The sequence below is a fragment of the Nelusetta ayraudi genome, unplaced genomic scaffold (assembly GCF_046127955.1).
Source record: "Nelusetta ayraudi isolate G7.1 ecotype Tasmania unplaced genomic scaffold, CSIRO-AGI_Nayr_v1 ptg000034l, whole genome shotgun sequence".
Classification (NCBI taxonomy): domain Eukaryota; kingdom Metazoa; phylum Chordata; class Actinopteri; order Tetraodontiformes; family Monacanthidae; genus Nelusetta; species Nelusetta ayraudi.
Genome location: NW_027466084.1, coordinates 6,404,493 through 6,425,379, shown reverse-complemented (window position 1 = coordinate 6,425,379; position 20,887 = coordinate 6,404,493). Strand labels below are relative to the sequence as shown.

The following is a 20,887-nucleotide window of genomic DNA, read 5'->3' as shown; positions in this document are numbered from 1 at the left end:
TCTGTTAAGGTGAAACAACAAAGAAGCCTTTAAGTCTAAATTGTTTAATAAATAGGTTAAGAGCAGTTGGTGTAAGTATGAAAGTCATTTCATTTATTTGTTGCATTAAGAGAAGCATTTATAGAGCGTCGTTGCCACCTACTGGCATCTTTCGGTAGTATTTCTGTTGTAATTTTGAAGCGAACTTTATACCGGAAGTAAGAAACGGGAAACACACTGCCAGCGTTTTCTGATACGCACCCGTTCCTGTAAACCAGTGTTTGTGTGCCGCGAGATATTGTCAGGTGTGCCGTGGGAAATTATCCCATTTGTGTGCCTGTGCAGTCTAGCGCCTGGCAGAGTAATCATGTAGTACTCTTCCATACCAGTAGGTGGCAGCAGCAGGTAGCTAATTGCCACCGAAATATACGGGACACAAAGTGAAGTGCGTCCTGTATCAGTTCATTACGGTTTTTTAGTTGCCAAGTACGGGACAATCGCGTATTTTACGGGAGTAGACCACAGGCAGAAATCAAATGAGGTTTTGTCATTTTCCCTTAAAAACGGGACAAATTGTGTCCCGGGAGAGATTTTATTTTTCCCGGGACAGGTGGTGAAAAAAGAGAACAATTCTGGGAAAAACGGGACGGGTGGCAACACTACGCTGAACTTGTGGCTAAATCAAAAAAGTCCCACACTGTGGCAGAGCAATTAATACTTCCCGCCTGCAAAGCCTTTGTAAATGAGACGCTCGGACCCGAAGCGGCTAAAGAAATAGCCAAAGTCCCTCTCTCAGATAACACAATCTCCAGACGTATTAATGAGATGTCTGCAGACATCGAAAGTGTGGTTTTGGAGAAGATCCCTATCAGTAAGAAATTTGCCTTGCAACTTGATGAGTCTACTGATATAAGTGTTGTTGCAGATTCTGAAGTCGACATTTCACTTTGATGTTCAGAGTGATGACACCCTGGAAAAACTCTCCATCATTATAAACTCTTCATCATTTATTCTCTATTCAGGTTGTGGTGCTGCAGTTTGTCAGAGCTCAGCTGTGATTGGCTGCTCTCAGCTCTGAAGTCCAACCCCTCCCACCTCAGACACCTGGACCTGGATGGGAACCAGCTGCAGGATTCAGGAGTGAAGCCACTAATGGATCTTGTCCACAGCAGAGACTATCAACTGGAGAGTGTGAGGTCAGTACTGGTTTGGAACCATTGGATGATGGTTCCAGCACCAAAGCCAGTTGATCCCACAGCAGAGGTCCAGTGTTCCCAGTCACAGTGTGAGAGGAGGATGGTGACGTCCAGCTGCTCCTCATTCATCCAACATCTGCTGCCAAACTGCTTCTTCTGTCAGTTCACCACCCAATTATTGATCAGTTCATCTTCATCAGGCCTCAGTATCAGTCCAACACTCCATGGTCACATGACCTTCACATGTTCCACACTAGACATGTGACTGAGAGTCTGCTTCTTCTCACCAGTCACTCCACCATCTCCATCAACAGTCAGCGTCTCTGTGATGATGCGTTCAAGGACCCTGAGTCCTGACTCCTGCTGTCTCTTCTTCTCTCTACAGGTGGAGGTGAGGGAGGATGAGGAGGAGACTGAAGAGGAGCACTCCATCTAGTGGTGGCTGACAGAACTACAACAAGTGGAGCCAAACAGCAAGCTGTGTGTCACGACTAGTGATGGTGAGGTGAAGCCTCATGAGGCATTGAACCACTTGAGCCAACTGGTTTGAAGCTTCATGTGCACACAAAACCACCTACTGGCCAAATGTACAATCACAGGCAAGCTGTGTCTGAACCACGTGTGATGCATTGAAGTTTTGTGTCTGTTATGTCTGTTGGGAATGACTATGAATTGCAAAAAATGAATGACCAAATAATTTCTGTACATAAATTATATATATATATATATATTTCTGTTTGTTTTTTCTCACTTATTTATGATTATTTTTATGGGTACTGATGCCAGTGGTTATGGGGATGCTCCAAACAAATTTTGTTGTTAACTTTGTTCAACAATGACAATAAATAAATAACTTGACTTGATAACTATGTGTATGATACATCTTTTGAATGTATTCTGTTTGTGCAATTTTTTTCTGAAAATGGCATGGGTGTAATCAGGCAGATGACAGTGAAAGTGATTGTGGGACTTGGAAAAGGGCATAGATCAGGGGTGCTCACACTTTTTCAACATGCAAGCTACTTTTAAAATGAGCAAGTCAAAAAGATCCACCTCCTATAAAACAGGAAAACATATTCATTCAGAAATATATTTGTAGTCCAATGATAAAGAAAGAAAGGATTAAATGGGTCAACATGTTCCCATGTGCATTTATGCTCATCATTGCACAGAAAACTCATGGTTTAAAATTGTTTAGGTTATATCTGCCTATGTTTGATTTTATCAATAAAAGTGTGTTTAAGTTAAGATGTTTTGCTGTATATTTTTGTGTTTTCCAGCGCATAGGTTAGGGATAATTGGTGTGCGTGTGTGTGTGACGCAGACGTTTTGCCAGCAGCATCTCCCAGGATCTCCGGCGCGTCTGCAGTGCGTGCGCACTTTGAAGCGCATTTTCCGAGCGAGGCGTCTCCATCAGTTTACGCCAGGATTGCAAGCTCACGCGACAACCCCGTTAGTTTTGCGTGTAAAACAACAGCGAAACTCTTTTTCCTGTCCCTGTCTGGTCTTTATTTGATCTGAATAGTGTCGAAGCCGATACGTCACATTTACCCTGGACACCCTTGTCCAGGGTGTCCCCTGCCTTCGCCCTAAGACAGCTGGGAGAGGCTCCAGCAGACCCCCGTGACCCTGAGTTCGGGACTAAGCGGGTATGGAAAATGAATGAATGAATGAATGAATGTAAAGCACAGCATATATAAGAACAAAATCCAGCACATCGTACATTATGACCAAAATCAACCAGATCCACCGTGTTTTCTAATCCTGCCTGAACGATTCTACCTGCTGTAATTGACGCGGATCTCTCTCTCTCTCTCTCTCTCTCTCCCTCTCTCTCTCCATGCGATAGACCCAAACTCCCTTCGCAATTGACCAGTAGATCGCGATGGACGTAATGGGCACCCCTGGCATAGATGCTTGTGTAACATGGACATTGATGTACAGGACAGGGGGCTCCATCCTATCACCTCTCCTCTCCTCACTCTCTCCCTAAGCTCTCAAAAATATCTCCAAACTAAACGCTATCTAGTCTCAAACACTCCAAACTATAAACGCTATCAAAAATCTAGTAATCCAAACTCTCTCCAAATCTCAGTTGACTGCAACTCTCCAACAATAACCCCCATTTTGAATGGAGCCTGAGGGGTCTATATAAACCGTTAAAATATGAATTGCATATATATATATATATATATATATATATATATATATATATATATATATATATATATATATATATATATATATGGGTCCACTTTTCTGCTGCAGCTGGCCATTTTCCTTTTACACCGTCCGTCAAGAGAGCACTTCCATTAGGAAATAGTCAACATGAAATTTCGTCTTCTACTGACACCTGCTGGTCAAATTGAATAGTTGCAAATATTGTGAAGAAGTTGTCATCTAATTCTAATCCTAAACAATATGGCCATTCGAAGTCAAGTATTAAGACAATTAATCAGGTTTGTACTGCTTGATTAAACACATTCATCCCGTTCCAGTGCACTAAAACCCACTTCCCTTCAGGACCGTGTCAGCGAAGCCAAAACTTCCTTGAGTGACGCTGTTTCCCAGCATGCAATGCGAGCTCGCGATTCACAATACTATTTCATCACAAACATGGATGTAAAAAATAAAAAGGGACGAAAAATGAAACTTCAGGAACACCAACCATTGCAATACAAGCAGAACTGGGCCGAAGTTTTATATTATGTACACCATAATACAGCCTTCTGGTGGTCAAGCCATACTATTTAATCCGTGTCCTCCTATGGTACTTCCGTGGGAGGAAGCTCATCGTAGAGGTCACGTGCTGTGTGCTGGAGTTAGTGAACGGAAAAGTCCTAACAGGAGAAGCTTGCTGCCGGAAATAATGCGCTACAAGTGGATGTGACCCTCACTGAACCCAATTCAGACGACTCTCCCTCCACTTTTTTTGTTTTGTATGAGCATTTAAAAAAAACAACAACATAATAATAATATGGATTTTGACCATGTATGTTTTGGAGTTCATTGAAAGAGGTTAATAAAAAAAAGGGGTGGGCTGCCATTTTCTTTGTCCCCTCTTTTCTCCTGTTTATTAAGTATGTAGGGAGGTTAGCCTTTCTGTATTTGGCTTCTCTTTCTTTCTTTAGTTAGTTCTTAAGGCGAGCTAGTTGGAGTTTGGTTTATTATTTTGGCCTGGGCCCACCCTGAAGCCTTTGCTGCCCACCGGTTAAGTTGTTTTGTTTCTTTCATTTACTGATTCATAAATGTTTTTGTTGAAAACCGCCAACTGCCGTGAGAAATTAATGAGCCTTGGGAGTGGGGGAAGGTGTCCCACACGTTGCGTCTCGGTCCCCCTCGACGGGACATAACACCGTGACAGCAGGTTGAGCTCCTACCGTTTTACAAGTGACGTCGTCACGTTAGCCTGTCCCGTCCCTGCTAAATTCTTTAAAGAACTACCGTTAGTAAACTTTTAAATTATAATACACTCTGGGGGTCTCTGCTGAGGCAGCAGCCTCAGCAGAGACCCCCAGACTTCCCTGGACCCAGTCACCTCCTCCAGCTCCTCCAGTGGGACCCCAAGGCTTCCCAGTCCAGCCCAGAGACCTGGTCCCTCCAGCAGGGTCTCCTCCTGGTGGGACATGCCTGGAACACCTCCCCAGGGAGGCGTCCCAAACAAGACCCCGAGATGCTGGAACTCCTCCCCCTGAGGCAGGGCCTCCCCACCAACCCAGAGAGGGCAAACCACCTCATATCCAGCAATGATTTATCTGTTGGTGATTAATTATAATGTATCATTTATTTTATTTAAATTATATTTGAACTGAATTGGATTTGTTTGTAAAAGTGAGATTTATTTTCATTGATTCATGTGGTTTATGTTGAGACCTAGTGGAGAAGTGGGTATGGCCCACAGAAGGTTTGAGTACACAAGTTATTCAGATATGGAGAATCCCCATGGCAGGACTTCAGGAGATATATAATCAAAGTGTTAAAGCAGCAGAAGAATGAAACGTCAGTTGAGGTCAAGGTCACACAGGTTGTGATGGCTTTTATTGTCAGAATATTGAATCATTGAAATATAATGTTTGAGCTCGTAACAAAGTTAGGATGATATAACATAATCACATAAAATAAATGATCTGGTTTCCTTCTGATTCATTGACGTCCTGAAATCTCCACACAAACATCTGGCAAGCATCAAAACCATGAATTATTTTGAGGGAAACTTCTTTTGTCTTACTTATGATTCAATAATGATTTGAGTTCCCTTCACAGGTGTTGTGAATCACTTTCTTTTCCACATGATTTCCTTATTTAAGATCATGAAGCAGAAATAAAGTCTCTTGAAAAGTATTTTTCACCTCCAAAATGAAGATGTTATAGAACTCTGAAGTGAGAGCATAGCAGTGTGTTGTTGATGTGTGGAACCTTCATGCTGAGATGTTCCAGCCGTGGATGATGAGAGCAGAAGCAGTGGTTGTGTTGCTGCTGCCTTCACTGAGCAGCTGCTCCAAGTCCTGCTTCTTCCACTGAGGATTCAGCTCCACCAGTGGCTTCTGGGACGTCTCTCCCAGTAACCACAGCAGCTTGTAGGGAGAAGCAGTCCGCCAGCCACCAGGCTGCACTGGGGTCAAAGGTCGTGACACGCCCACACAGTGTTGGTGCGTGCAGCTTGCTGTTTGGCTCCACTGGTTGTAGTTCTGTCAGCCACCACTACATGGAGCGCTCCTCTTCACTCTCCTCATCCTCACCACCACCTGCAAAGATAAGAAGAGACAGCAGGAGTCAGGACTCACGGTCCTTGAACGCATCATCACAGAGACGCTGACTGTTGATGGAGATGATGGAGTGACTGGTGAGAAGAAGCAGACTCTCAGTCACATGTCAAGTGTGAAACATCAGAAGGTCATGTGACCATGGAGTGTTGGACTGATACTGAGGCCTGATGAAGATGAACTGATCAATAATTGGGTGGTGAACTGACAGAAGAAGCAGTTTGGCAGCAGATGTTGGATGAATGAGGAGCAGCTGGACGTCACCATTCTCCTCTCACACTGTGACTGGGAACACTGGACCTCTGCTGTGGGATCAACTGGCTTTGGTGCTGGAACCATCATCCACTGGTTCCAAACCAGTACTAACCTCACACTCTCCAGTTGATGGTCACTGCTGTAGACAAGATCCATCAGTGGCTTCACTGATGACTCATTCAGGGGGTTCATATTCAGGTCCAGCTCTCTGAGGTGGGAGGGGTTGGACTTCAGAGCTGAGAGCAGCCAATCACAGCTGAGCTCTGACAAATTGCAGCCCCACAACCTGAACAGAGAATAAATGAAGGAGAGTTTATAATGATAGAGAGTTTTTCCTGGGTGTCATCACTCTGAAAATCAAAGTGAAATGTCCACTTCAGCATCTGCAATCTGCAATCTGACCACTAGATGGGAGGATTTTACCCACTGTACCTTCAAGCCCAGTTTCATTCATTACTATCACAAACCAGTGTCTGCAAATTGAATTTCCAACAGCAGTAAAGTGAAAATCATGACGACAACAACAAGAGTTATAGAAGTTGTAGAGTGAAGAGGGTGAACTGACCTCAGAGTCTCCAGTTTACAGTCTGGACTCTGCAGAAAACCACTCAGCTCCTTAACTGATGAATCCTGAAGATAGTTCTCAGCCAGGTCCAGCTCTCTGAGGTGGGAGGGGTTGGACTTCAGAGCTGAGAGCAGCCAACCACTGCTGATCTTTGACAACCTGCACCTCTCCAACCTGAATACGGAATAAATGATGGAGAGTGTCATTCACAGTTGGGTGTGCGCGCGCGCGCGTGTGTGTGTGTGTGTGTGCGTGCTTGAGTGCGTATGTGCGCATACGTGTGTGTTTGTGTGTGTGTGTGTGTGTGTGTGTGTAATTTAAAACCAGTTTTACACATTTCTAATGGAATCAAAGTGAATTCCAACAAACTCAATTCAAAGTCATGACAACAATAACTGCAGCAGTTGTAGAGTGAAGAGGGTGAACTGACCTCAGAGCCTCCAGTTTACAGTCTGGACTCTGCAGAAAACCACTCAGCACCTTCACTGTTGAATCCAGAAGGCAGTTCCAACTCAGCTCCAGGTGTCTGAGTTGGGAGGGGTTGGACTTCAGAGCTGAGAGCAGCCAATCACAGCTGAGCTTTGACAAACTGCACCTCCACAACCTGAATAGAGAAGAAATGAAGGAGAGTTTATAATGATGGAGAGTTTTTCCAGGGTGTCATCACTCTGAGAATCAAAGTCAAAAGTCGACTTTAGAATCTGACACTCAACAAAGGAGAGAGGGTGAGTGAATGAGCGCTGAAATCTGACCACCAGATGGCAGGATTTTACACTCTGTACCTTTAAACCAGGGGTGCTCACACTTTTTCAACATGCGAGCTACTTTTAAAATGACCAAGTCAAAAAGATCTACCTACTATACAATCGGTGTGTGTGTGTGTGTGTGTGAGTGTGTGTGTGTGTGTCTGTGTAACGCACATGTTTTGCTAGCAGCATCTCCCAGGATCTCCGGTGCTTCTTCTGTGCGTGACTTTGAAGCGTATTTTGCGAGCGAGGCGTCAAAACAAAATTCAGTACATCGGACATTATGACCAAGGGCCAATTCCAATTCCTCCCTTAACTCCTCAATCTCAACCCTCGCCCTTAACCCTCAATCTTTGGCCCTCAATCTTGGCCCTCAAAAATAAGTGTAAGGGCTTAGAAATGGGACACCCCTTAAGTGCAGTTACGTCTTCAGACTGTGGGGGGCTGCCTTACGCCAAAGCTAAGTCCAGTCTGTCAAGAAGACGACAACGACGAAGAAGAAGGAGAAGAAGAAAAAGACGATGAAAAAGAAGAAGTCCTCCGTCGCTACACAACGAGGTACACAAGTAACGTGAAGCCGGGACCGCCGGTCCGGCTGACAAACATCGTAAAGTAAAAAAAATAAAAATGTTACGCAACAACGATGTCAATAATCCATAAAAAACTCTTAAACTAAGACAATAAAATGGTTTTGTAATATTTATATCTTTATTAACTAAGAAAATACTTCCATTTGTAGCTCGCTTTTTCGTCGTCATCTTTTTCGAAGATGTCTTGGCGAAAATACGCAATGCCTTCTGGGTAGCCCTCACTGCCAAGGGTGGTCCCGGAGAATCTCAATATTGAGGGCGATACAGCCCTTAATCTCCTCCCTCAACTGGACGTTCTTAGAATCGGGACAGCATTTGCACCTAGCAGGGAGCGCGCATTTTTGAGATTGAGGGTTGAGATTGAGGGTTAAGGGAGGAATTGGAATTCACCCCAAGATCAACCACAACCACCGTGTTTTCTAATCATTGACTTCCTGCCTGAACCATTCTACCTGCTGTAAGTGACGAGGACTCCACTCTTAAAGCGCTCTCTCTCTCTCTCTCTCTGTCTCTCTCCCTCTCTCTCTCTCTCCCATTCTCACTCTCCCTCTCTCTCTACCTAATGGGCACCCCTGTTTCAAACCCAGTTTCACTCATTTCAAACACAAACCAGTGACTGCAAACTGAATTTCCAACAGCAGTGAAGTGAAAATCATGACAACAATAACAAGAGTGATAGAAGTTGTAGAGTGAAGAGGGTGAACTGACCTCAGAGTCTCCAGTTTACAGTCTGGACTCTGCAGAAAACCACTCAGCTCCTTCACTGATGAATCCTGCAGTTGGTTCTGACCCAGGTCCAGGTGTCTGAGGTGGGAGTCGTTGGACTTCAGAGCTGAGAGCAGCCAATCACAGCTGAGCTTTGACAACCTGCAGCCCTCGAACCTGAATAGAGAAGAAATGATGGAGAGTTTAGAATCAAAGTCAAATGTCGACTTTAGAATCTGACACTCAACAAAGGAGAGAGGGTGAGTGAATGAGCGCTGCAATCTGAAATCTGACCACCAGATGGCAGGATTTTACACTCTGTACCTTTAAACCAGGGGTGCTCACACTTTTTCAACATGCAAGCTACTTTTAAAATGACCAAGTCAAAAAGATCTACCTACTATACAATCGGTGTGTGTGTGTGTGTGTGTGTGTGTGTGTGTGTGTGTGTGTGTGTGTGTGTGTGTGTGTGGAACGCAGATGTTTTGCTAGCAGCATCTCCCAGGATCTCCGGTACTTCTGCTGTGGGTGACTTTGAAGCGTATTTTGCGAGTGAGGCGTCTCCGTCAGTTTACGCCAGGATTGCAGGCTCACGCGACAAGCACGGTAGTTTGGCGTGTATTTAAAGAAAACAACAGCCAAACTCTTTTTGCTGTCCCTGTCTGCTCTCATACAGAATGCAGGTATCTGAAGTATACATTGATTTGAACAATTATTATAGTTTCAGATTTAAAATGAAATCTGCTTTATGTCTCCTTTATTTGATCTGAGCGGTGCAGAAGCCGATTCGTCTCATTTACCTTTGACTGTAAAATCCAGCACATATAAAAACAAAATCCAGCACATCGTACATTATGACCAAGATCACTGAGTTCCTGCCTGAACCATTCTACCTGCTGGAAGTGACGAGGACTCCACACGATTGACCTAATGGACACCCCTGCTTCAAACCCAGTTCCACTCATTTCAAACACAAACCAGTGTCTGCAAATTGAATTTCCAACAGCAGTGAAGTGAAAATCATGACGACAACAACAAGAGTGATAGAAGTTGGAGAGTGAAGAGGGTGAACTGACCTCAGAGTCTCCAGTTTACAGTCTGGACTCTGCAGAAAACCACTCAGAACCTTCACTAATGAATCCTGCAGCTGGTTCTGACTCAGGTCCAGGTGTCTGAGGTGGGAGGGGTTGGATTTCAGAGCTGAGAGCAGCCAATCACAGCTGAGCTTTGACAACCAGCAGTACTCCAACCTGAATAGAGAAGAAATGATGGAGAGTTTATAACGATGGAATTTTACCAGGGTGTCATCACTCTGAACATCAAAGTGAAACGTCGACTTCAGAATCTGCAACAAAAGCAGTCTGCAATCTGACCACTAGATGGGAGGATTTTACCCACTGTACCTTCAAGCCCAGTTTAGGGCGTGTTTTCATTGCCTCGCCTCACCACGGTTCGCCTCGGTACGATTGCGTTTTCATTGGCTCTGTGATTATGAGACCGTGGGCGGAGTCGACACGGTAAAGCGGGACAATGTTTTCCCCAGCATCACTTCTGTGCGATACACAACAGCGCAGCGATGGACAAAGTAGAAGTTGTTTCATACCTGCTGCTCGGTCTGTGGTTGCTTTTCTGTTCAAGAAAGAACACTTTCCCTCACTGAAGTCACAGTTGATCATTTATGCAGCAACATTTAGAATTTATTGTTTCGTTTTCCATGCGAGCAAATGTGTAGTTCAACCTTCATATTTTCACCAAAAGTAAACACGAGACGGATACAACGGGAAATAGCATTTATTTAAAAACAAACAAACAGAAAAACAGACAGTAAACACGCCTCCTTATTTGAAATAGCTGCCCTAGCGAGCCAAGGACGACTTTGTTATATGCCGCGGTGTTTGAGGCTTCCTCGCGGCCAAGAGCCACGTCCTCTCGACGAATCAGTATTTCTTCTCTCCTCAAGACTCCTGGGGTTCCCTAGCTTACCGCGCCTCACGCAGGAGCAACTCGATTTGTTTTCTTTACCGAGCGCTTCGCCATTTGCCCTTTGTCGTTTTCGCGAATATGGTTGAACACACTCGCGACGTCGAGGGCATTCCCGGTTCGCCTGCCTCTCCCCAAAAGACGAAAGTAAACATGTATTGAAAAAGCTGTTTTCAAAAACTGTATACACATAAATGTATTTGTACAACACCAATAGTAGCTACTTGTATTCACGGTAAAATGTACCTGACACGGAAGTTCTGTGTCAAAGGAGTTGGCGTGGATGTCCGCTCTGACAGGGAACATCGACGCGGACACGGAGCCAATCCAGTGCCCTGCTCGTCGCTACGTCACCACTAAACTCGCTTCGTCTTGCTCGGACCCTGGGGGATTGAGGTACCAAAACAGCGCCCCCTACAACTGTGTAGCGGCCAGTGCAAACACCCTAACACCATACCATGGCGAGGCGAGGTGAGGCAATGAAAACACGCCCTTTCATTCATTATCAAAAAAAAAGTGTCTGCAAATTGAATTTCCAACAGCAGTGAAGTGAAAATCATGACGACAACAACAAGAGTGATAGAAGTTGTAGAGTGAAGAGGCTGAACTGACCTCAGAGTCTCCAGTTTACAGTCTGGACTCTGCAGAAAACCACTCAGCTCCTTCACTGATGAATCCTTAAGGTGGTTCCAACTCAGGTTCAGCTCTCTGAGGTGGGAGGGGTTGGACTTCAGAGCTGAGAGCAGCCAATCACAGCTGAGCTTTGTCAACCAGCAGTTCTCCAGCCTGAATAAAGAATCAATATTTGATTTCTTCCATGGTGTAAATGTCATATTCAGAGTCATTTCTCCCTGTTGATGATCCAGATGTGCAGCTGTTGGGATCACTGAGTCATTCAGTGACTTTCCTTGCTCCTTCAGACGTTCAATGGCCAAGTCAACAGCGCGGTTCAGTCTAAGCCAGTAGTCAAAGGCATCCTCACCCTTCCCAGGAAGAGTGGTGTAAAAGTCTGCTAATGGGAGTGGTGAACACGGAACAGAATCAAAGTGCTTCCGCAAGAGACCATAAATGGCATCGGGATTACAGGTGATGTTAATACCACTGTTCCTGGTCCCAAACCTGACAACATCCTTTGCTTTGCCACCAAGATGAACAAGGATCTCCTCCGCTTGTTCCTCAGGTTGCAGATTCCCCCTCTTAATGAAACTCCTCATGAGCTCCTCCCACTCCTGGACGGAAACAGAGTCTGAGTTGTCTCCTCTGAAGCAGGGGGGCTCCTTCAGCTTTCGATGAGGGACATATTGCAAATGGGACACGTCAAAAGCATTTGTGGCAGACACATTTGCATGGCTAGGTCGAGGGGTAGCACTATGTAAAGGGGAACTGGCTAGCATATCAGCATGGGCAGGTGAAGGGGCAGCACTGAGTAAAGGGGTAGTGACAGATGCACTGAGGTGAGAGATAATGTCCTGTGCCACCCGCTGGCTGACCTGTTGAATCAATGCATCACCCATCTGACCTACAATACTAGCAGCAATAACATCAGGGGTAGGTGCAGGGGAACACATGCTGTGCCTGTCCGGGACAGGGGAATGCGTGCCCTGGCTAGCAAGGGCATGAGGGTTTGCATCTGAGTTGGGGGGAGGGATAACACCAGTACTGAGCAAGGGGCGCCCAGGTGTACACTGATTACCCAACACTACACCACCCCCCTGAACAGGACTCTCAAACAGTAAACTTGAAGGATGCATAAAACCCCTCCCTCTGCCAGCACCAAAAGGAGTTACAAAAACATTACCCTGAGGATTACTCATCTTTCCAAAAAGTTAACAAAACACAATACCACAAAACAAAAGGATGAAACCACAAAAGGCCTAGACTGGAAACTGAAAAAAAAAAAAAAAAAAAAAAAAAATCAAATAAAAGTACATAAACCCTCTATCTGATGTCTAACACTGCACAAAAGCAACACATCTGACCGACTTCAGTGACCGCAGATGAACAGCAGCAGCAGAACAGTCCCCGGGTCGCTCTGCAGCATCGGTAGCACAACAAAAGAGTCTCGAGTCACGGCACCAATGTGACCTCTCCTATTCTGTCCTGCTTGCTGTATAATGAAGACTTGCAGAAGTCAGGTGTGGAGCAGCAGTTTATTCTCTGAAACAGAATGGGACACAACCATAACTTGCTCCGTGAAACTTGGTCACCTCCTGCTTCATGGGCTTCCTCTGTACTGAAGTAGTGATCGTATAGTTGTTGTTTCTACAATACAAATAATATTAAAAATAAAATACATTTTTCTACAAAATACAAAAAAATGACATTCGCAATTTCAATAATTCGCTCCCTAAAGCTCCATTTTTATACACTGTAACATTCTTCCAGTTACACACACATACCTGAAACAGAATGGGACACAACCATAACTTGCTCCGTGAAACTTGGTCACCTCCTGCAGAGACAACGTGCTCCGTATGAGAGCTGTGTGCTGCTAATGGACATGCTAGCATGCTAATCGTTTTTAATAGCAATAAAAAAAAAAAAACGAACTTTGCTAAAAAATAAATAAATAAATAAATAAATAAATAAATAAATAAATGAAAGACACCAGCACACATTTAAACACTGAAACACAGTTAGATGAAGCATAGCTCAACTTATTGCATTAATTTCTGTCTCAGCAGGGAGGAGACCGTCTCACCTGCTTCATGGGCTTCCTCTGTACTGAGGATCGCCCAGAATGCAAAGCGCTAACTTCAAAATAAAATACAAAATAAAATAAAAATAAAATATAAAGCGCCATGGCTGTGCCCCAACCAAGTTTAACATGATTGAACACAATTTATTTTGTGTGTGTGTGTGAGAGAGAGAGTGGATGACGCCTTGCAGGTGCGGTCCTGGATGTCGGCTGCTGATTGGACGCGCCACGGCTGAGAAGGAGGAGCAGTCGAGCCAGCCTGATGGTCGTCCCTCCTCCGCTCCCAAGTCTGCAGTTAGTCACTTCTGAAATGGTGTTAGAGCACGCAGCCGTAGGTAGTGATGGCCGATGGAGGCTTTGTTGAAGCTTCGACACTTGTTTCAAAAAATGGTTCATTACTCGAGGCTTCAATGGCACAGTGCTCGAGGAGGTCATCTAGTGCTCAATAAAATGAAGTGCAATAGAAACGTGTTCATTGTTTCATAGGTTGTTTTGGATTTGATTCGTCATGCATTCTTGTTGGACAACAATACATGCTTGTATGGTTCAATGCTGACACAATAAAATAAAAATGAAAAATAAAGACAATGTCTCTTTTTTGGCACGACTGATTGTAGTAGACTATAGCTCTTATACTTAGCCTGACAGTTTGTGCAATGAATTATATTATATCCTAAAACAAGACTAAATAGCCCATAGTTTCAAAATATGTTCAATAGTAAGTGTTCAGTGGGTCAGATGTCAAATGTGATCTATTTAAAATGTAGAACAGATGAGCTAAATAACACATATATAATACACGTTGATGGGAATTGAACCGTCGCCTCAGTCTTGCAAGTCCAAGATCGTCATAATGTACCACAAACCCAAATCACACTCCCTTTTTTCATCGAAGCTGTTTGAGTAGCGTTAGCACACCGTGATTCCTCATCAACTACAGGCCTACACTTCAAATAATTATGAGAAAAATCCAACGTAAAGAGAGCACTTCCATTAGGAAAAATATGGCCATTCGAAGTGAAGTATTAAGACAATTAATCAGGTTTGTACTGCTTGATTAAACACATTCATCCCGTTCCAGTGCAATAAAACCCACTTCCCTTCAGGACCGTGTCAGCGAAGCGAAAACTTCCTTGAGTGACGCTGTTTCCCAGCATGCAATGCGAGCTAGCGATTCACAATACTATTTCATCACAAACATGGATGTAAAAAATAAAAAGGGACGAAAAATGAAACTTCAGGAACACCAACCATTGCAATACAAGCAGAACTGGGCAGAAGTTTTATATTATGTACACCATAATACAGCCTTCTAGTGGACAAGCCATACTATTTAATCCGTGTCCTCCTATGCCACTTCCGTGGGTGGAAGCTCGTCGTAGAGGTCACATGCTGGTTGCGCGTCACTCCACCGATCACCTCGGGGAAGGTCGTTGCCCTTGCAGGGTACCTGATTCAGGTGAGTATATGGAAAATATGGGTCAATGTGGTCAGTCGTAACAAGAGAAGCTTGCTGGTAAAAATAATGCACTACAAGTGGATGTGACACTTTTTTTTTGTTTTGTATGAGCATTTAAAAAAAACAACAACATAATAATAATATGGATTTTGACCATGTATGTTTTGGAGTTCATTGAAAGAGGTTAATATATATATATGTACATATATATATATATATATATATATATATATATATATATATATATATATATATATATATATATACATATATATGTATATATATGTGCGTGTGTGTAACTTTAACTAACTTATCTATTTCTATCCATCTATCAAACTTACTATCTAGGGATCTATCTACTACTAACTCTCAAAAAACTAACGGACAACCAAGAGCAACAAAACCAACCTACTGCAATTCGTATATTTTAGTGTGTGTGTGTGTGTGTGTGTGTGTGGGGGGGGGGGGGTTAAAATGAGCACAGTGATGGTTCCGCAGCATAAAGTGTATCTTCAGTCGTCGATTGTATGTGTGGGAGTCCCTCAGGTTCAGCCCAGCTGATTTAGTGTTCGGTGAGAGGACCCTTGCGTCTGTTAAGGGGTAAGTGGCTTTCCGATGTTAAATGAGTCGAGAATAATGTGTTAGATTGCGTCATTTTTTTTCCGTGAATGCTTGCATCGTGCTTGTGAAACTGCTCACAAAACTCTTGTTGCCAGCCAGTCTAAAATGAAGCGGCAGTTTGACAAGAAAGCTGTGGCTCGAGTTTTTGAGACAGGCGTTGTGTGTTGGTATCGTTGCCGTTACCCGGTTCCGGTTTGCAGGCTGGTTTTTCTGCTCCGTATGTCGTGGAGCGCAAACTTTCCGATACAGATTATGTAGTGCACACTCCTGATAGAAAACGATCATCCCGCGTCTGCCACGTCAAAATGTTGAAAAGTTACGCCCGGTTCACACAGGACGCGGAAGCGCCGCAAAGCGAAGCGCCGCGAAGTGAAGCGCTGCGAAGTGAAACGCTGCGAATCGCCGAGCGCTTCCATTCAGCGCCCATGTTAATCAATCAGTGCGTTTACATGCAGAGCTTAATCGGACTAAGCAATCATTCGGTTTTCTCGTCCAATCAGAGTTCTCACCTTGGTCCCCGTATACATGCAGCTGAGAAATTCAAATTATTGACGGGTCCTCCTCCCAACACTTAGGGGTGGAGTGAGTCTTTTCAGCTGGTCAGCTGCTTTCAGTTGACATATTAAATCTATTATGATATGGAATGATAGTTCATAATGTACGTGTTACTTGCTTTGCAGATAAGGTGTACCCTATTTCTTGTGCTCCTGGTTATTTTAAAAGGCAGACAAGAACGTTGTTTGCTGTTGGAGGGCTACAACAACACTTCGATGCTACGCTTTGTGCCGTCGCTACGGACCCCAAACTCTCGTTCTTGTTGGATTCGGGTTCGGAGCAGACTGGTGGGAGAGTTTGTGTACAGGTTTTGCAAAGGAACGGTGTCTTCAGTTATACACACGCTCATTAAAGTGCCGACCGTGGAGGAAGCTGGTGCCGCTGCACGCCGTTTCCAGCAGAATAACAGCGAAATTACCCAAATAAAAACAAATCAGAAAAACATCTCTTTGCTGTGCTTTTATTTACAAAGCTGAAATTCTTCTAACTTACAAAAAATGTGAACGAAAAGGTAGAAACATAAATACGAAGGAATACGTATTTGTTCAGGGGTGCGCAAAGCCGGAGCCCTGCATTTGCTGCGCTACCCTTTTTAAAAAGGTCTCCGTTGCGCGTTATTTTAATATGTCCATCTCTTTTAGAAGAGAAAGCATCGCCCCGGTCTCATCCTCTCTCCAAATGTCAACATTCTTATTCGCGTTTGCCAGGTTGTTTTTCGCGCCGTCTGTTTTGTTAGACGACGTAGTTATGCGGTCATGAGTCGCGAGAGCGAGGCGTGGCGCATGCGCACTCGCATTGTCCAGTTAATAGTCCGATTAAGGCGTATACATGGCAGAGAAATTCGAATTCCAATCGCATTATCTGGGTGTCTCAATCGGAGTTCTCCGATTCCAATTGGAGTTCTCAAACTCCAATCATAATCGGAGTAAGGTGTTTACATGCACGTGAGTTCTCCGATCATAATCGGACTAAGGCAATAATTCGATTTTCTCTAGTGCCATGTAAACGCACTGAATGTAGTGGTTCAGACCAGACGCGAACAGGCGCGCGGCTCGTGCCATTCATTTCAATGGAAGCGGAAGCGCCACGAAGCGGAGCGCCGACGGATTTCGCGAGCGAGGCTCCAACTGGTTCACACCAGACGCGAAAAGCTCCGCGACGGTCGACAAGCGCTTCTGCTCAGCTGCACTCTTTTTTTCACTCCCACTTTTTCACTTCTTTTTTTTTTCTTTAAAAAAAAATAAATAAAATAAATCATTTTCGTCATCGCCCCCCCTCGCCCCGTAGCCAGCCCGCTCCATAGCTCACTTTTGTGTGTGTGTGTGTGTAAATAAATAGAAACACGCACTCAGGTGTCCATCTCAAGACAAGAGTCTTGGGTCACAAGTCATTGGGTTTTTATTTTGAAATTAGTTTATTTTGAAAATTCACCGGATTTTCTCGTTTTTATTGAGCGACTTCCTGTACTATTGACGAGGATCGCTCGCGGCTCGCGCACGAAATAGAGCAGACGCCGAAACAACAAATGCATGCCGCGAGCCGCGCAACCACCACATTAACGTGGGCGCCGAATGGAAGCGCTCGGTGGCGCTTCGCTTCCACGTCCAGTGAACTGACGTTAAATGCATGGCGCGATCCGCGAGGGGAGCCGCGCGCCTGTTCGCGTCTGGTGTGAACTACTACATTGATTAACATGGGCGCCGAATGGAAGCGCTCGGCGCTTTGCGGCGCTTTGTGGTGCTTCCGCGTCCAGTGTGAACCGGGCGTTACGTCGCTAGGAAAAATGTGTCGCCTGAGCCTCCGCCCCCTCCGTGCCCATTGGCGGAGGGAGGGCTCATGAAAAAAAAAAAAAAATCTGTGTTCATTCGGCGCGCCTGGGAAACTCTGAAATTATGAATAACTTAAGCTTGTTTTTGTCCCATTTGCCTGCATCAGCCCGTCATGATATTGTTAAATTAATTGAGAGCCACCCACTATTGTTTTCTGACCACCCCCGCCATACGTCAGTTTTGCACCATGACATAGAAGTAGAGGGACATGCCACAAGTAAGCAGCACGCACACAGTCAATTCTGGGAAGTTAAGAAAGAAGCTTTGGCTCTCGTTCTGACAATGCCCATCTTGATGTTAATTTGGGGTCAGGTTTTTACAGACTATAATGCCCTCGTGGTCCTGGATAGGATGCACAATCAAACCAGCCGTACATGTGGTGGTCTCTGCTCCTGCAAGACTTCAATCTCCAGATTTGCCACAGGAAGGGGGGTTGATAATGTGTTGGCAGATGCGTTATCATGTGTACATGTGGACTAGCTGCAGAATTCTTATTTCAGGGGAACTGAGGTTTTTCTTGTTTAGTTTTGTTTGTAGGTATGTTAATAGGGTTTAGTTCTTAAGAGAGGGGGTGTTATGACCCACAGGTGGGTCTAGGTGCCTCTATCTAAATAACTATTACCAATTTTAAACGTTTAGTTTTTTACTACTACACAAATGTAAAGTCAAACAACATACGCTTACAGAAACTCACACAACAAAATATAAATTAAAATGTGTAAAACAAAAAGAAAAAAAAATCAGCATTCAGATAACAGTTTTGTCCTTTAGTGAAGATTGACAATGAGAAAAACCAAGAGCCTCATCTTTGTGCGGCTGATCCTGTTTGTTCTCTCTGTAAATATCTGCCCTGTTTTGGAGAAGATTCTCTCTGAGGGGACTGATGTTGCTACAATGCACAGTCTCCATGCCATCACATGTGTAAGGCGTCGGTAAATTGAAGCCTGCAGTTTGCAGTTGCAGCTGTTGCACGACAAAACGGTCAACCAACCCGACAAACGACCCGGGTGATAATCGGCTCCGATCAGCTTGCGATGGAATTGGGACACCCGGGACAACACCACCTTTTTTTTTACCTGCCGCACGGAATGACGTTGAGCGTAACGTACGCTAAATCATAATATCGCGCCAGTCAAGGTCATATCGCGGGCCTGTCCCGCTCACCAGATATCCAAGAAGGTTGGTGAGGGTTGAGCGGGCAAAACCTTTGGTGACTAAGTACCGAAGGGGTGAATTTTTTCTCTACCTTTTTGCGCCTGAGTAAAAAAAGGGGGCACAGGGACGCCTGTGCAGCTACAAGTAATAAGTCTAGACAGGGATGGGGAAGAACCAGAGCAAAGTGGCTGCTGCAGTTCCCCAGGGGGGACAAATTGTGGACGACATGCGGAAAAAATACGGTCCAGATTGTCTTGATATGTTGGATGTTTGGGTTGAAAAGTATGGTTTCCCAGAGGGGGGATCACTGAGTATGGAGGAATTGAGAAACCTCCGGGATAAACTGAATATAGCCGAGGGAAAGGTTACAAAAAAGAAAAACCCAAACAGGTGGGAGATTCAAATAATCAAAGATCATGAAAGGTGTTTTTCATTCTGGAAACCTGAAGCAGAGGTCAGGGACAGGAAACAAGTAAAGAAACGTGTGAACAGCGCTGGGCGCTGGAGCACAGGGGTGACAGAGATAACGGCAGAGGGTGCACACACTCACACACACTCCCCAGAGGAGGGAGAAAAGGAGCCGCTCACACACGAGCATTCAAATGCACCAAATGTCTGTATCTTTCTCTTACAGGCCCGAGGGACCCTCTCCTGGACATGCCTGTCTTCCCTCCTCCCGCCTGCCCTCATCCAACGCTACCACCGTACAACCCTGCGCACTCCAGCACCGACGCCGCAGCGTCGCCACGTTCATCAGGACTGCCGTCAACCAAACGGCCAGCCTCATCACTGCTTTCAGACAAGGGCTGCTCCCCCAGATCACCAAAGCAGTTAACAGCAGCTGCTGCGTGGGGATTGAAGATGCCCGGCTGAAGGGAGGTCCGACGTCATGCAGTGCACGCTGAGAGGCTTCTGCAGGAGGCCAGCGATGCAGAGGACAAGAAGATAAAGCGTGCCTCCCTCACCATGATGAAGCACCTCAGTGACACGGCGAGACGGCCCTACAGGAACAACGACAACCGACGAAGGGCGACTAGCGGAGACAGAGGCGAAAAGGGGGCGTGCCACATCTGCGGCCGCATGGGTCACTGGGCCAGAGAATGCCCTGACAAAGGAAGACACCGCGGGCAGAACCATGCCCACCGCAGCCAAGAGAGTGATCGCGAGGGCCGGAAAAGAGGATCCAGAGGGGACCAGGACGTGTTTATGTAGCATAATTGTGGCAAAGCACTGTTCCTGCTTTTGTTGTGGTTTGTGGCGTGTGTGAGAGTGATCAGTGAGCAGGGTGCAGTTACCCACTTCTACCAGTGGAGGTCGTGTTCGCCCCGGGGAATAACGCTAGAGAGGTCTCTCAAGTGGCTCGTGAGACCTATGTGGAGCGAACCGTCGTAGCGGACGTTGTGTGTTATCTGTTGTGCTTCCACAGGTGAGAAGGGGAAATGGTTGAAAATAAGAGCAAATGTATGTGTGGCTGTTTCGTAATTGAAGTCTGAGATCGAGGGTATGTGAGTTAAATTTACGTTTTGAATGTATCGTCTCTGAGTGATTACCTAGCGAAGAGGAAACAACGGCTAGCCCGTTGCTAGGTTACCAGGAGGCGGGGTTGACGCTCGGTTACGTTAGTGTTCGTTTAACGTTATGGGATGTTTATTCAGTAGAAATGTGAATATTTAAACGTATACGAGTAAGATTGAATGTGGGAAACGACATGATTAATAAGTTCAAGTCGAAGTCGGGTATGGATCTGTGTTTTGAAATGTAAAAAGTAGATAACGCTCGAGAGGAAGTCTC

General features: G+C 45.0%; 2 protein-coding genes across 2 annotated transcripts in view; one reads left to right on the top strand and one right to left on the bottom strand.

Moving 5' to 3' along the window:
• The window catches only part of LOC142892518 (ribonuclease inhibitor-like), a 53,873-nt gene extending 44,576 nt beyond the window's left edge, over positions 1-9,297 (bottom strand). The window contains exons 1-4 of the mRNA XM_076032731.1: positions 9,293-9,297; positions 8,803-8,976; positions 6,759-6,932; positions 6,311-6,479 (exon numbers count right to left, since the gene is read on the bottom strand). Of these exons, the coding sequence (XP_075888846.1) occupies positions 6,311-6,479; positions 6,759-6,932; positions 8,803-8,976; positions 9,293-9,297 (522 nt within the window). The remainder of the gene's footprint in view (positions 1-6,310; positions 6,480-6,758; positions 6,933-8,802; positions 8,977-9,292) is intronic.
• Positions 1-20,887, top strand: part of LOC142892515 (uncharacterized) — a 153,591-nt gene that overhangs the window by 72,243 nt on the left and 60,461 nt on the right. The gene's annotated exons all lie outside the window — the stretch shown is intronic.